General features: G+C 39.7%; 1 protein-coding gene across 8 annotated transcripts in view; it reads left to right on the top strand.

The window, feature by feature from the left end:
- Window positions 1–17,205, top strand: part of Ctnna2 (catenin alpha 2) — a 1,083,974-nt gene that overhangs the window by 310,334 nt on the left and 756,435 nt on the right. For 7 of the 8 annotated variants that reach the window (XM_028762290.1, XM_028762294.1, XM_028762295.1 and 4 more), the window contains 2 exons: window positions 12,252–12,371; window positions 16,678–16,944. In XM_028762290.1, coding sequence (XP_028618123.1) covers window positions 12,252–12,371; window positions 16,678–16,944 — 387 coding nt within the window. Of the gene's footprint in view, window positions 1–672; window positions 832–12,251; window positions 12,372–16,677; window positions 16,945–17,205 lie in introns of those variants that run through there. The other variant, XM_028762296.1, reaches the window with a different exon arrangement.

The raw sequence follows: 17,205 nt of genomic DNA on the forward strand, positions 1-17,205 counted from the left end.
TCTTAGTTGATGATTGATGTGTCATAGCCCAGGCCCACTGTGTGCTGTGCCATCCCTATGCAGATAGTTCTAGGCTTTATAAAATAGCTAGCTAGGTATGCATCAGAGCACAAGCCTGTAAGCTGTGTTCATCCTTCATGATTGCTGATTGGCTTCCTGCTTAAGTTCCATGTGCTGACCTCCCTTAATGAGGAACTATGTCCTAGAAGAATCCACGAAAGAAATCCCTTCCTTCCCCACATTTCTATGGTCATGGAGTTTATCACAGCAACAGAAAGCAACCTAGAATTTCAAAAGCAACCTATTAAATTAAAAACTTCGATGTCAGTCATCTGAACCTGTTGTCTAGGAATTGGTTCTGGCTCCAAAGAAATGGAGAGATTGAAGAGTTAAGCTGAGGGTAAGTCAATCTATGCTGTTAGATTAAATGCATTAAATGACATTCATATTGGTGTTAAAAGCATGATTTTACACCTTAATGTAAAATAATACCATCAGCTCTGTCTGGCCATTGGTAAGCTAGACTTGAAAGGCCCTCCATGATACGGGCCTTTGAGAGGTGCCAGCATTGCAGTGACATCCATATTAGCTATCCACAGATCTCTCAGCTCACCATGCTCTCAGCATCCTCACTATCCACCCACCTCTCTGTGTTTTCCTGCAGGTGAGACAATGCGGATCGCCTCCTCAGAGTTTGCTGATGACCCTTGCTCTTCAGTCAAGCGTGGCACCATGGTGCGGGCAGCACGGGCTCTGCTATCAGCTGTGACACGCTTGCTCATCCTGGCTGATATGGCAGATGTCATGAGACTTTTATCGCATCTGAAAATTGTACGTATGGAGACTTCATAGAGACCTCTGGATGGGGCCAGGGGACAGCTGGGAAGAATTAGATATGCCACATTTCTTATAGATCTCCTGGTTAAACTTGTCCCCCAGGGTGCCACCAAATTGTTCCTATAGCTCATTAATAGCCCATAGTGTATTCAAAGGCTAAGCTTTACCTGAGTCATCTTCCCACCTCGAAACATAGAGCTTGGAGTACATGGCCTGACATAGAAGGGAGAAACCTGTCATATGATAATGTATTTATGCATATGTTAATATATGTTAATATATAGTTTTTGAGCAACTGTAGCCTGGCAATAAAACAGTGCCCAATTTGTGTAGGACTACCATCAGTCTCCTTGCATCTATTTGAATAGAGGTTTCTGTGCCTCTATTCATACCTTGCTCTTGCCTACAACTTCTTGTAATTCTTTGGTTTCCTAGCGGGAGTTGACTCTTGTCATGCTCACACACTTTCCCCAGATCAGAGAGTAAGTTAACTTCCTTGATCTGTGACTGAATGGCACCCCAGTGATTTACTGTTTGCTAAATAGAATTGTTGTTGAACTTTTGCAACAGACAAGACAGAGAGTAATGTCTCTCCCCAGAGACACCTGAGTCCAACTATCACAAACTCTGGACTTTTTTTTTTAACAGTCTTTAGATGAAAAGGCATGAAGCACAGGGTTTTCCTGAGAAGCATATGGTGGTGGCTTGCTGGTTCTCATCCTTGGACAATAGTAGCTCATCCCTGGCCTGGGTTTGATAATCTTATATTATTTTCTTCTCAAAAGGACATGTTGTGATGGAAGGAAGTGATACTGGAGATGAATAGTGAATGCTTACTCACCTCACCTGTTTCAGATTTGTTCAGGTGGAGAGATCAGGACACCTTAGAAGTTCTAAGTGTTCTCTGTTACAGTATTTACTAGACTAGATCTCTGCATGAAGCTCAAGATTCTTAGTTTATGGGCAAACTCCTTGAAATTTTTGCTGCCTCTCAAATTCTGGTTTTCTCCTTGAACTCTGTGACCTTAACCTTAAAACAGGGTGAACAGTTCATGTTCTCTACCAGATCTCCAGGAAGGCAAGGGACACAAAACAGAATATGCTTGGGGGTTTTTGTTATTAAATTTGTCTCAAAAGAGTAGGCCCTTGGATGCTAGGGAAGATTGTTGCAAACAGCATAAGGTCCACATCTCAAGAAAGAACTTTACCTTTTCCAGAAAGATTTAGGGAATAAAGCAATGGTAAGAGGAACTGTTTGGCCACTGGATTTAAACTAATGTGACTTAGCCCAAGGGTGTGCTTTCAGCTTGCTAGCTTTTTGGCAGGAATGGTGCCTTCTCAAGCATGGTGATGCCCCTGGAGACTTCCTAAGCTGCAGTGCTGGCTGGCTCTATCAAATCTCCTTCTGCTTAATGCATCCTTTGTAGTACTAATAATTTACACTCAACTATACTGGAGGATACATTTTATGATCTTTACATACTACACAGATATTAAAGGCAAAATTTTATGGAAAGTATTTTTCTTTTCTTGCAGGAAGTCCTTTTACACAGTGGGTCAATGGGACTGACCCTAAATAACAATGCAACCCCATTTTCATTGTAGGCAGTGCTGTTACACAAATACTTAGGCCATAATAGTGGGTTAAGTATTCTTTCTGAACAGCCCACATGATGAACATGATCTTTACTTTTTTATATATTTGCTTATTTTGAGGATTTTGTATGGTTACTATATTTATATCATTTGTATCCCTCCCTCTATACCTTCCACCTCCCTTCCTGACATGGCATTTCAAATTTCAGACCTCTTCTTTTTATTAATAATTATTGTTTACATATGTGTGTGTGTGTGTGTGTGTGTGTGTGTGTGTGTGTATGTGTGTGTGTGTATGGATAGATAGAAAGAAAGATAGACTGTCTACTGAGTTCATTTAGTGCTGTTTATATGCAACTGTGTTTAGGGCTGATCATATGTCATTTTCTATTCTAACAGCATGCAAGTCCTTGGAGAAGACTGATTTCCCTAAACAGCCACACTTGCCTGAATGTCTTCACCTCGGGGCAAGATCTTTTCAATTCTCCCACACACATAGGGGTTATCATTCTCAGATTCAGATCTTGTTGAGGCAAATCATAGTTTTGAGAATTCAAGGGTACCACTTCCCTGTTAGACAGTATATCGAAGGAGATGGCCTTACCTGGTCCTCTGGCTCTCATAATCTTTCCTCTCTGAAAATATCTAGCAGGAATCCTGTCTCTGGGTTTCTGCCTTTTTCTTTATGCTCCCTGAGGTTTAGGGGTAGAGGTTGCAAGTGTATCAGCTGGTATCAGTGTTCTGCATTGAGCCCAGTTGTCCATCTCCATAGTCTCCATTTGTTGAAAACTAACTTTATTTGATGGTGATAAGAGTTAAACTTAAGGGCTTGAGAGATGGCTCAGAGGTTAAGAATTAAACTTAACTGTGACTATAAGATTAATTTAGAACAGAGTTAGAAATTGTACTAGTCTAGAAGAATGGCAGCTAGCTAGGGTTTACTTCTGAGGTCTGTGACTACTCTGTCAATCTGTATCTGTGTGCTTTGCCTGGGGTACAATTGGTAAGGGTAGTTACCTACTGTACACAAAGCACTGGATTTGCTCCCTAATACCACACAAACCTGCCGTGGGGTAAAATTCTTAGGAGTGGAAACATGAGGATCAGCAGTTTAAGGTCAAACTCAGATGCATTATTAGCTTGTGGCAAGCCTGAGATGTATAAGACTATCTCTAAATAAATAGATGGATAAATACAGTTAAGTAAAGAAGTCCAAGTCTACAACACTAGGCACTCTCTGTGATTAGGCCTTTCTATTTCTCTCTCATCTCTCTCCTCCTCCCTTTAACTCTTTTCCTCCTTCCCTCCTCCCTCTATCTTCCCTCCTCCCTCCATTCCTCCCTACCCTCCCCCTCTCTCTCTTGCTCTTTTGGCCAGTGCTGTTGACTAATACTTCTGCAGCCCCTTTGTAATGTCAATTGTGTTCTGTCCTCCACACAGCAGATTGAGGGAGGTTACAGAAAAGGATTTAGCACAAAATCATGCAAAGGTCAACGCAGCAACATTAAGTAGGCCTGTCAAACTGTCCGTAATAAAATTAAAAATGATCATAGACTAGATAATGCATTTGTTCTGGGATTACATCAACAGAAAAGGTGGAATGTTGTCATCTTGTGGACACGGCAGGAACTGCAGTTTCCGGAGCTAGGACTGACTTGAGGTGAAGGGTTGTGTTCCCATCTTAAGTTCCTATCAGTCCTGATGTCATTGCACAGAACTACCCTCTGAAAACAAAGCCTCTGCCAAAAGTGGCATATAGAAACTAAAATCACTATAAATATAGATTACTTGTTTGGTCTTTCCCTGAGTAATATTGTTAGTGAAAAGCATAGCCTCAGGAAATATTGTATAACCTATTTATTTTATAAACTTAAGATTAAAAACATGAGAAGCAGTTGTCTAATGGATACTGAGAGAGAACAAGGTATCTTTCTTCACATGCAGACCCTGGTAGGTTGCCCATGTTCCAATGAATGTCTCAGGAACCACACATAAGCAGACAGCACCAGTTAGACTATGCGGTTTAAAACAAGAGGCTGTGCAAATGGGAGGACATGGTGGGGGAGGTCTGGGAGGATGCTGAAGGATGACTGACAAGTAGATATGATAAAATTATTTCTAAATGTTTATGATATTCTTAAAGACTCAATAAAACTATATTTTTTTTTAAAAAAAAGTACATACACAAGATTAGCCAAAATCCCAGAATGGGGGGCAAGGCATAAAATATCAGCAGACTTGATAGAATACACTGTAAGCATGTATGAAATTCTCAAGCAATAGAAAATGATAAAAGCAAAACAATATCACACACATATACACACACAAAACAGGGCACCAGCATTTGTATGTGTTAACACAGAAGGTTAAGAACTGTCAATCTGATTCTTTTTCACTTTTCTTTTCCAAATAAATGAGTCTCTTTTGCATTTGGTAATACAAATAAGGTGAGAAAAATGCCACCAATTTCTTCGTTTCTTGCTTCGCTGTTGTTGATGATGATGATAATGTGACCAAATGATTGCCAAGCATCCACTTAAGGACAAAGGTTTTGGGCTCATAGTTTGAGGGTATGTCGCCCATCATGAAGGGAAAGTTATGGCCACAGTTGACTCCATTGTAACAAGTGTGTGCAGCTGTCAGAGATCTATTGGACTCACAGCTTCTTGGTTTTTGGCTAAGATCAAGTGTAAAATCTCTTGGCATCATATCTTAGAATAGGAAACACGGAGTTGATGAAAACTGGAGACAGACCCACTCCCTGGTGACCCCTTCTTCCAATAACGCCCTAACTTCTAAGGGTGCTAACACCTTCCAAAGCACCATTGTTATCTGAGAACTAAATATTCTAACACAGGAACCTGTAGGACAGTCCCCACTGGAGCCACAACAGGGTTTTCTCATAATAGTTAAGAAGCAATTCCTTTCTTCTGTTGGCTCAGAACTATGGAATACCAGCAACGCCCTGCAGTGTTACCTGCTAATGGCTCTTGTACCTCAAGCATTACACTTTACTTTTAGGCTATGGGCCAAATGTGTTGATGTTCATCCTTTCCAGGTATAGATTCCTTTCTTGCATTAGTAACTTACGAGAACAGAGAGAGAGTTAGCTTCTCATCGGAAATTCCTATTCATGTTTCTCTTTCAATACTTTACTAAGTATATGAAATATAGTCAATTTATTTTCCTAAAACACCCTAGCTCATCTTCTGCTTTATATCTCAACATGTAATTATTGGAAAATGGAGTGATTTTGAGCAAATGCCAGGCAAGCCTCTAAAAAGTACGCATGTATGTATGTATGTATGTATGTATATTCCATATATATGGGTATACATATATACAATATATATACAGTACACACACACTCATGTATGTACACACACACACACACACACAAACACACACACACACACACAGAGAGAGAGAGAGAGAGAGAGAGAGAGAGAGACCTTTGACTTGAAATACAGGCATTTTCATTTTTCATAGTAAATCCTCTATTCTCTAATGGAAATGCCTGCATGTGCTATTTTAGAGCATCCTTCTCTTCCTGTGTTGTATTAAAGATTTATAAGGCTGCAGAAAGGTTTTGCTGCTGCTGCTGCTGCTGTTGCTCCTGTTACTGCTGCTGTGGCTGTCACTCCTGCTGCAGCTTCTGTCCCAGATTCAGGAGAGCAGTTGTAATCAGTGGGTGACATAGTTCCAAAGCTCAGTTAGCACCCACATGAGGAATGGCTATGCCCAGCAAGCTAATCACTTGCTCATCAGACACTATTGAAAATACTTGGTAATAATAATCACTTCTGTTGATGAAGTTGCTGGGGATTTCATTCCTTAGCCAGACACCTGGTAAATCATGGAGTCAATTGACACTGTCAGTGTGCTATGTTGACATGTGGCGTTTTGGGATTTTAAAGGAAATCTCACATTTTAATCAGCGATGGTGAAGAAGGGCAGTGACTTCCCCAAGGCTCTGATTTAATGTAATCAGGTTACATTGTGAAGTTGTTTGCGTGAGTGATAGCCTTATACATCAACTCATCTAGACACGTGAGCTGCAGAAAAACAAACACTTTTTCTCTCTTCCCAATCTCCAGTCACAAAAGTTAAGTTCATAGCTATCAAATAATTTCTTTCTCAAACATAGAGCAATAAACTATAAGATAGAAAACATTTGTTCATTTTCGTAAGATAATCATAACTTCTTTGTGACTACTGGGTGTCAAATGGGATGCAGACGTTTCATTGTTTGGGAACGTTGATGCTACATGAAATGATGCCTAATATTAATTGCCAACTTGACACACCCAGAAGGGGACAAACTTGAATGAAGAATTGGCTCCATCACATTGAGCTATGGACCTGTTTCTGGTCATTTATGAGATCGGTAATTAATGCTAAAGGCTTAACTTATCAAGTATAGTACCAAATTGAGGCAGGTAGACCTGGACTATATAAGACAGCAAGCTGACTGTGAGGCTGGAGGCATCTCAGCAAGGTAGCTCTGTGGTCTTTGTTTTAAACTTCTGTCTCAAGTTCCTCCCTTAGTTTCCCTTGAGGATGAATGGTAATTTGCAAGATGAAATTAATCTTTTGCTCTATGAGTGGTTTTAGGAGAATGTTTTATCACTCCTATAAAAAGCAAACTAGAACACAGTGTAGCGTAGGCTTATCTATGCTGACTAATGTAGCCTAGGTGATGTAGTATTTCTCAATGATTTTTCAGTCTTGTGCCTCCACTGCAGATCACCTAAGTAGGAAAACATGATCGATATAAGACAACAGAAAAGACCTTGAAGAATTCGAAGTGATCAACTCTGATAATAACATCTAAATACACCAATTACTGAGCAGATTTCAATGCCTTCTCTGGAATGTTCAATCTTTTCAATCACCTCTACACAGATTACAACTGTGAGGAACAAAGGATGCCTGGCTGAGATGTTCACACTTTGACCTGTGCTGTAGGAGAGGAATGGAATGGATGTCTCTTACAGCACAGACGATGAGGGGCCTTTGATGAGGAGAAATGGCAGCTGTTACTAAAGTACCTTCATTTCCCCACATTCCCATGTCTCTAGTCTGATATATTTTGTTCCCAGCTTACGCCTACATTGGTATCTTTGAACAATGGGAGGCTCAGCCTTCCCAGAGGAGCTCTAAGAAGCCTGTATGCCCTCTGCACCTTCATTTCTACCTCGCAGTCCCATCACCTGTAGACATCTCTGGATAAGTGGAATCTTTCTTTAAAATATGGGTTCAAGCCCAGATCAGTTTGATCCTACTTCCCTGTCCTTCTCCATACCTGCATATTTATACTGTTCATAGCGAATCCTAGGCAGGTACTTGGATAGAGTCTCCATCCCTTGCACCATATAAGAATTGCCCTTTACTGAGCTAGTAGTCCAGATCCCCAGAGGCCAGTAAATAATTGAAAGTAAAGCCTTTCTTTTTTTCTTTCTTTCTTTCTTTCTTTCTTTCTTTCTTTCTTTCTTTCTTTATTTATTTATTTATTTATTTATTTTTGGTTCATAGGAGCCAATTTTCTTTCCCTAGTCATCCAAAAATTTGTCTTTTCTCAAAATTAACAACTTATTTTTAAGTAATTTTGAGTTGACAAAAATGCTTAGTCTCTGTCCCTCTTTTTCCATACTTCTCCACATTTCTTTCCCAGGTATCATTTATCTATCTATCTATCTATCTATCTATCTATCTATCTATCTATCTAATCTATCTCCCTCCTCACCTACCTACATAGGTACCTATTTATCATCCACCTATACATTCTCTCATCCATGGATCTCTGGTTGGATCAACCTACTCTTTCATCCCTCTTATCATGAGTATTGACAGACAGACCCACGGATCAGACTTTGGTCCACATTTCCCCCATGTCTATGGAATGTGGTAAATTGTTTGAGCAGAATTCTTCATCAAACCTTGAATCAGTGAAGTTTCAGACCATTATAGGTTTAAAGCCAATACCCCTGTATATGAACAGACCACATGACTAGTGGTTTAGTGGAATTTTTACCACAAAATACTTCATTGAATTATAAGTTTCATAATTATCATAAATTCTAAAGGGCATCTGAATTCTTCAAAGAAAAGTAATAAGAGGAAAAATATGGATAGCACAAGGAAATAAATATTCTAAATTGGGCTGTCTAAGAATTGGTAAGAATCCTGGGGTGTAGTATTAGAAAACCATTCCTGGATTTAACACCCTCTGTGATAATTATTCTGTTCTATCCCTGAAACCAGATTTTAATGTACCAAGGAAAGATCTACATCTTATATAAGCAGCAGGGATACCCAGGCTGCCAAAAGGGTCCACTCCATGGTGCTGTTGATGGCAAAGTTTAAATGATTATAAATCTATTAAAAAGGAGAGGCATTGCTGACTCATTATTATAATGATTTGAGACATGAGCTCCTCATTAACCTATGGCTACATGTTAAACAGGCCATTCCATGCAATAAAATGTAATTTGCTTTAAATGCCGAAGAAAACCCTACACAGCAGCCTCTGTTTACGTATTCTTCATTCTTTTCCTTAGGTGTTATTAGGGCCTAGGTAGAGAAAAAAAGGTGACTCTGATGAGGTTAATTATCTTTTTACATGTTTATAATAAGAAAGGCAATTATGAGTAATTGCCATAGATAAAAGTGAAAATTTATTTTATATATTTTAGTGTCCAGATTGAAGAACCTGCTGGTATGCGTTCATTATTTTAGAGAATTGGTTCCCTCCCTGCCACGTTTTCCTTACTGAATGAGGTTGCCTGTCATGAAGTGAAAGCTCCATCACACCTCTGGGATAACAGGCTCACTGATACTCCTTATCACTAGCTTATGTGCAGTACGTTGTTCCATCACCCAGTGACACTTGATCAGTACTGTGTCTCAGGCACCTGGGTGTGAGAGCATTGAGCTTAAACAGAACTGAGGCTCCATTATTCAGAATGAACACACCTTATGGCCATCTTTTTCCTCATTTGTCTCTCAATATTATCAAACCACAGTCTATTATACATACTGTGACTTGACTATAACATATCCCTACAGCCTGCCAGCATCCTGTTCTGGATTTCTCCATTTCTCATCCATCTTTCAGAATCCCCAAGCCTCTCTCAGGAGCTTTCATTTGCCCTGACTTCTGTACCTGGATCTTTTCAGATTTTTAACAATTATTATTATTTTTTACTTATTACACAAGACAATGTGTTTCATTATAACTCTCACTCATTGGATCGCTTATCTTTGTTCTCATCCTGCAACTGTCCTACCAGACTGGGCTTTTATGTTTTCCAACCTTTTCCATGCATTTATCTCATATATATCTCATTAAGTTCATTGTTCTCTCTTCCCATGCTCCTTTTGACATTTTCTCCTCACATGGTCATATACATATACATTTACATATACATATGCAGATACATATGCATTTACATACATATGTTAATTTGAATATAGACCCCTGAATATTAGGGAAAATATGGGTTTTTATCTTCTTATGTCTGGGTTGTTCCCTGGTTATATAACCAATTAACTCTAAGTCAACATCTACAGGGATACATATCCATGCTTACAGGATATTGCTTATAAGAGCAAAGATATGGAACCAGTCCTGAAATCAATCAATAGATGGTCAGATAAAGAAAATGCAGGTACATTCACAAAATAGAATTTTACTCATGTGCAGAGGTGAATGAAATTACATTTGCAAGAAAATATATGGAACTGGATGTTTTCTGTTCATCCAAAATAAAGCAGACTCCATTCATGTTTAAAAACATTTGACTTGGCAAAAATGATTCCTTTCTGTGGTTTATTCACTAACAGATGTGTTCTTATTTAGCTGCTTCCATTGATAAGCTTATTTCTACAAATATTCCACAAGACAATGACTTATCTAGTATATCTTAAGTTTTTAAATTTTAAATATTTATTGGTAATTTTGTCAATATAATATATATATTTGGCTATTTTATTTATTTACATTTCAAATGTTATCACCTTCCCAGTTTCCCCTCCATAAGCCCCCTTCTCCTCCTCCCTTCCCCTGCCTCTATGAGGGTGCTCCCCCAACTACCCACACATTCCTGCCTCAGCTGCCTAGCATTCCCTTATCCTGGGTCATCAAGCCTCCACAGGACCAAAGGGCTCTTCTCCCAGTGATGCCAGATAAGGCAATCCTCTGCTACATATCCAGCTCGAGCCATGGGTACCCCCTGTGTACTCTTTGGTTGATGATTTAGTCATTCAATATATTTTATCATGTACACCTCATTATCATCTCTTGTCTACCTCACAATGAACACTCCTTCCTAACTACCCCTACTTCTACAGTCATAATGTCACTCTTAATGCATATGTCTGACTCATTGACTTTCAAGTTGTTTGTATGGGCATAGTGGGGCAGTATTCATCTGAGACTGCAATTTACCAGTGTATATGCAGCTGAAGAAAACCTTTTCCCTTCTTGAGCAGCCATTGGCTGCCAGTCAGGAAGAAGACAGGCCTCATGAGTCTTTTCCTTCATTTGTGGCCTGACCTTGTGCAGGAATTGCAGATACTATGTCATCTTTATAAGGCAGCATTATGTAACAGCTCTCCTTCCAATCTTTGAGGTCTTACATTTTCTCTCCCTCCTCTCCTGCAATGTTTTCTGAACCTTAGGGCTGTAATGTAGTTGTCCTGTTTAAGACCAGCCAACTAATATCCACTTATTCTCAGCACTTCATTTTAATTGACTTCACATGGATAACATGCAGACTGGAACCAGTTGTGGAATATTCCATATCATATTAAAGTTCAGGTTGTTTAGTGAATGTGGAGACTTTAGTGCCTCCAAATACTTCACACACACACACACACACACACACACACACACACTACACACTAGTTGTATTGAAATTGATAGTTCAGATCCAGTGGAACTAAGAAAAAGCCCACTGAGGAGGTTGTGGAAATCCGGAGACACACACATCATTAGTTTGGTACAGCTGCTGTCACTCATACCTTTCTACTCCCATGCTACTCAACAGGACATCACCTGCAAGTGACAACAGAATTTCAATTCCACTTGCTTCCAGATGTGTCCTGTCTCCTTTTTACACGACAATGCCAAAGTGTATAACTTCAGCCTGAGTTCTTGATTCAGAGGTCTTGACAAGAGTGGCTGATAATTTTGTCCTTCCAAATTTTTTAGCAGCACAGGAGTTTCTGCATCCTGGGAGAGCTAGAAGGATTTATTTTCAAGTTCTATACTTTTTCCTTGTGTATGTGTGCTTTTGTCCTTGGCATTTCTACTTTACAGTGGAAGTCTATATTCCTTATCATAGTCATAATTCAATAAAATACACCTTAGAGTGGTATTCTGTGTACACTTTAGGAGTTTGATCTCTAGTTTGAGTTACATAACATATTCTGTAAATCTTTAAAACATGTTTGAAATTGTGTGTGTGGGTTCACGTAAAGGCATGTGAATTCAGGTACTTGTGGCTTCCAGAGGTACCTGGTCCCATGAAACAGGAGTTATAGGTGTTTGTGAGATGCCCAGTGTGTATGTGCAGGAGGCAAAACTTGGGTTCTCTAGGGCAGTATCTGCTCTGTACTCCCAACTCATCTCCCAGGGTCCTGTTCTGTGAATCTTGGAAAAGTGCTAATTGGCCATAGGCGATTATTAGGTATGCTTTTACTTACTGTTCTAATATGAATGCATATTCAAGTTTTCCTTACAAGTTACCATTTATAGCATGTTTACAATTTAAATACAATATTCTTATTAATACACTGTGTATTTTCTATTTCAGGTTGAGGAGGCCTTGGAAGCTGTCAAAAATGCTACAAATGAACAAGACCTTGCAAACCGCTTCAAAGAGTTTGGAAAAGAAATGGTGAAACTGAACTATGTAGCCGCAAGACGACAACAGGTGGGACATTTTGGAAATGTTGCTTGAGATGGGCACATATAAGTAACTGTGGCTCTGGACCAGTTGCTTTTGCCTGTGATTAAATGCTCCAAGAACCTAACATTTAAAAGGCTTTCGTGCTTTGGCCATTGGTGCCTCCACATGAGGACTCAGGTACTGTCTGGTTGCTGCCTATAGATCACCACTTTTCACTGATGAGATCAGGGCTCCAGTCTCAGGACCACACTTGCATGAAGAGCTCCAGGTCAAATGAAAAGAAAGAGCCTGGGCTGTGGTGCTGTGCACTCTCTGGATGCTCCCAAACCAAATCTCTTTGTTCTGTGTACACCAGAAGATGCATGCCCAGGATGCACCACACCATGCAGCAAAAGTTTTATAAAGGAGAGGAAGGAAGCGTGGAAAGCGTGCAGGGAAGAGAGCTTGGGGGAGAGAAAGAATAGGGAAGGAAGGACACAGGTGACAAACAGCCGCAACAATGGAGATGGATGACCTAGGATCTCCCCCATATCCTCTCTGTTGGGAGGTAGACCCCCTCAGTTCTAGCTGTCCATGTATACCTTTAGAATTTCATTTCCAAAGAATACAGTTTTATTCTTAAACAAAACAAAGCCAAAAAAAATCCCTCTGTATATGGAAGCATTTGTTAAAGTTGTCCTCACCAGGCTCCTCGACTGTTCCCAGAATTCTTCACATTTGGAGGAACACCATACTGTCTTTCTCATGTTCTGATCCCAAGAGTTGATTATCTACTCTATGCTTTGCCGAAGTGATGCTGGAATTACAAGTTTCATAAGCAGGAGACACTTAAACTGGATTTTTGTTTGTGTTATTATCTTTAATTTTACCTAAATAAGTCTTTGTTGTCTGTCCACTGTTAGTCCACTGGGTAGTTCTTACGTGAGTGTTTTTGTGGAGCGCAGAGTTAGGTAGATGCCTTTTTCTCAGTGAAACAGCTGGATGCAGAACTTGGATATCAAAGGAGGTCAGGGGAGTGGGAAGTTAGAAATACACATAGTCCTGTTATATAGTCTGGTCTGTTATTGTAAGCATGTTGTTAAAGTCCAGGACCCATGTCTAAGATTTCTGTTTTAGCATCATTTTAAGCATTTTGCTGGTATAGAAGCAGGGCTGAAGAGGGCAGTCGGAGGGAGGGTATAAGTGAACTGGATAGAAGGCAGCATTGGTCTCCATTACTGAGAAACAATGAAGGTGGGTGAAGCATATAGGGACGAAATGTGTTTTGAAGACTTATCTTCATTTCAGAGGTGAGAAGTGAGAAGCATTTCTCTGCCAGTGAAGTGAGCCAATTCAAGCCAGGTTAGAGTATATAAAAATAGGTTTATTGGTAAACTCCCCTCAGTGTGGGCTAGTTCACTGGTCTCCAGAAACTAGCCAAGGAAAGTCTCCACGAGTAGGGAGACAGAGAAGAAGGAAAAGAGAAAGAGAGAAAGCAGGGAGGCAGAGACAGGGAGAAAATGGAGAGAAGGAGAAGTGGAAGAGACCAAAATGTCTGGATTCTATAGAGAGGAGCCCCAAGGGGAAGAAAAGCCCAGCTCCAGGGCTGGAAAGTTCAGGGATGGTGACAGGGTATGCTGGGTAGTGACTGAGAGATTCTGGAAGAACCCGGAGGCCAGGTCTGCTTTGGTATGTAAAATATTCACCTAAGCCTTTTATCCTGAGTCTGAAACCCAACAAGAAGCTTATGATTGACAGCAATGAGTTTCCTTCAGAGCTCTAGTGTAAGCAAATGAGTAGTAGGCAGTAGTTTGATTGACGTGAAGAAGATTGAATGGGGCCCAATTAGGGTTAGAAATCAATATCCAACCTTTACAGGCATTTTTGAGATGCTTAAGACATCCACACTGAAGCTTCAGGTGAGAGGGAAGTTTCAGGCTGGAGACTTAAACAGAGCCAGTCAGTGATGAACTCCAATCAGACCTGGGAATAAGGACATTCCTATGAGAAATCTGATAAATACAGCTCACTCAGTTTGTCTCAAAACGTACCTTATTCTTAATTGCCTCCTAACTCAGATTTCTTCTGTAAAATTTAGCAAAAAGAATTAAAGCCCGCACAAAGGTTCATTGCTCACTTAGCATATGGCTTTCCTCCCTCGTTTTAACATAATCACTACAACCCTATGAATGTTTCTATGTGCACAGCATTGTTTACATTCATCTTTTCCCCTTGGTCTTGATCAAGCTCAGACTTCATACATTCTAGGAAAGTGATCAATCAACATCTACGTTGTGGTTAGTAGATGTAAGAAACAACTTAAAGAACTGCAAAGATGGCTCAGGGGCGAAGAGAGCTCACTGCTGTTTCAGAGGTTCTGAGTTCAAGTCCCAGCAAGCAAATGATGGCTCATGACCAATGGATAATGGGTGCTGTTGCCATCTACTGGCATTCAGTTGTATATGTAGATAGAGAACTCATATACTTAAAATACATAAATAATTAAACAATCTAAAAACAAAAAGGAGCAACTTACTTGTTACAGAGTGGATATGCAAGATACTGTTGAAATAATTAATCAATATTCCCTAATTCAGCATTAGATAAATGCCTGTTTTATAAATAAAAAACATTGTCTTAAATATCTTCATGAAGAAATATTTTCACCTTGATTATTGAAGATACTTTTATTTTATACATGCACATAATTATAGTTGTAAATACAACTACATATATTTATGTGTACATACATACATACATACATACATGCACTCAGGAATAGTCCTTATGGGCCAAATACTGAGGAGTTAGTAAGGCCCTGTGTGGCTCTTCATGGGATTCTGCATCATTCTAGAGCTCACACCATTGTGGAAAGTTTCCGAACACTGCAGACCACAGAGACTGCATTGTAATCTTGCAATATTTGTTACCTAACTTTTTCACCCTGGAGGTTCAAATAAACTTTTTTTAGAGACTGTGTTTGCTGGCATGTGTTGAATCATGCTTAAACAAAAGAATGCATAGTTTAGTTAGTTGTTATTTAGTGTTAACTAGTATTGACTATTCTAGGTGCCACCATGTTCTTTTCTCAGAGCCATTTTACCCATAAAGAATAAAAGAGCTTGTTATTTATTCAGGGCCACCTATGTGTTACCTACAAAGTGAGCATACAAAGAGCCCCTTAGTGTATCGAATATCATTTCCCGAGGTTTAACAGCTGAGAGACTCTTCACCCAGACATACTCAGTTGACAAACTTACTTGATTCTCAGCTAACAGCAACTCCTTTAGCATTAGCAGGAGAGATGAGGACAACATCTCAGATGTGCTTTTAAAAGCTGAAAGCAAAGCAAATCCCCAGTAGTTTTTATCTGAGAAAAACAGATCACTGTTGGCCTATTATTTTTCTAGTCTTTGAATTTGATATTTTATGGTACTAGTAAAATGGTCTTACAGTTAAGAGCATTTGCTATTCTTCAGAGGACCTGAGCTCAGGTCTCAATACTCATGTCAGATGACTCAAAACAGCTTGTAACTATACTAACTGTGGCTAAGAGATTCACTTGCCTTTTCTGGTCCCTAAAGGCACTAATAAACATTCCTGTGCACACATCCAAATAGAAGTAAATCTTTGAAGATGATGACTGACTTGCCATTAGAGACAGATAAGGTTAAAAAAAAAACTTCTGTAAGTAATAGTGAAATGAAGCTGACACATGATGCAATAGTTACCTTTGGCTTCCCATGTTAATAAGTACACTCTAAGTAAACAGAAGCATGCATAGTACTAGGGGGTCTGATTTCAGGTTTTACATCTGCTAAGAAGAAGCCTTGTGGTTCCTATCATCCACTTACCTCTGTGGTGTTCTGGGGGTTTGCAGTTCTTTAGCAGTATTTGTTTCTTAAATGCTTCTTAGCTGACAGATACTGTGCTGATGACTAAAGAGTGAGCAATAGAGCATGATAGACAGGGCCCACAGCTGGTATGAGGAATCCTATGTTGGAGTGAAGCATCCTTACAAGGTCACTGTAGTGATACCTGTTGAATACTGATGATAGGGTACCAAGTCTTCTTGAAGAAGGCACCTGGGTGGGTTAGTTAGAAAATTGGCTTTTAAAAGATGAGCCAGGACCGTGGACTCTGTCATATGACAGTGTAAGTTGGATATCAGCTGTTGACTTAGACATTTCACAAAGAAAGAACAGTTTTGTGTAACTGTGGCAGCTAGTAGTAGTACAAGGGAGAAGACAGTGTTCCTAATATTCGCAATATGTTTATGAGCTTCGGGTTCTAAGTCTCCCTGCAAACACTTGCATGCAAGCCTTATATGTATATTCCATATTTCCCACAGGAGCTAAAGGACCCTCACTGTAGGGATGAAATGGCTGCTGCCCGGGGAGCCCTGAAGAAGAATGCCACCATGCTGTACACAGCCTCACAAGCCTTCCTCCGGCATCCAGATGTTGCTGCTACAAGAGCCAACCGAGATTATGTATTCAAACAAGTCCAAGAGGCCATAGCTGGAATCTCCAGTGCTGCTCAGGCCACCTCACCCACTGATGAAGCCAAAGGCCACACAGGCATTGGCGAGCTGGCTGCAGCCCTGAACGAGTTTGATGTAAGCACCAAGCTTATACATATAGACTGTACACTTATCACGTGTGTCTGTGTGTGTGCATACACACATTATATATTACATATTTATATATTAAGGTATACATATATCTGTCCATGAAGAATGCCATAATAGTATATATTAATTTTCTTCTCTTAGAAGTTTTTGAGAAGAAGATATGTATGGTGTATATTCCTCTTACTGGAAAACTAAAATATTGGCAGAATCTAGTATACTTATCTTTAAAGAATATAGCAACCATAT

This window comes from Grammomys surdaster, unplaced genomic scaffold (genome assembly GCF_004785775.1).
Source record: "Grammomys surdaster isolate TR1022 unplaced genomic scaffold, NIH_TR_1.0 133, whole genome shotgun sequence".
NCBI lineage: Eukaryota > Metazoa > Chordata > Mammalia > Rodentia > Muridae > Grammomys > Grammomys surdaster.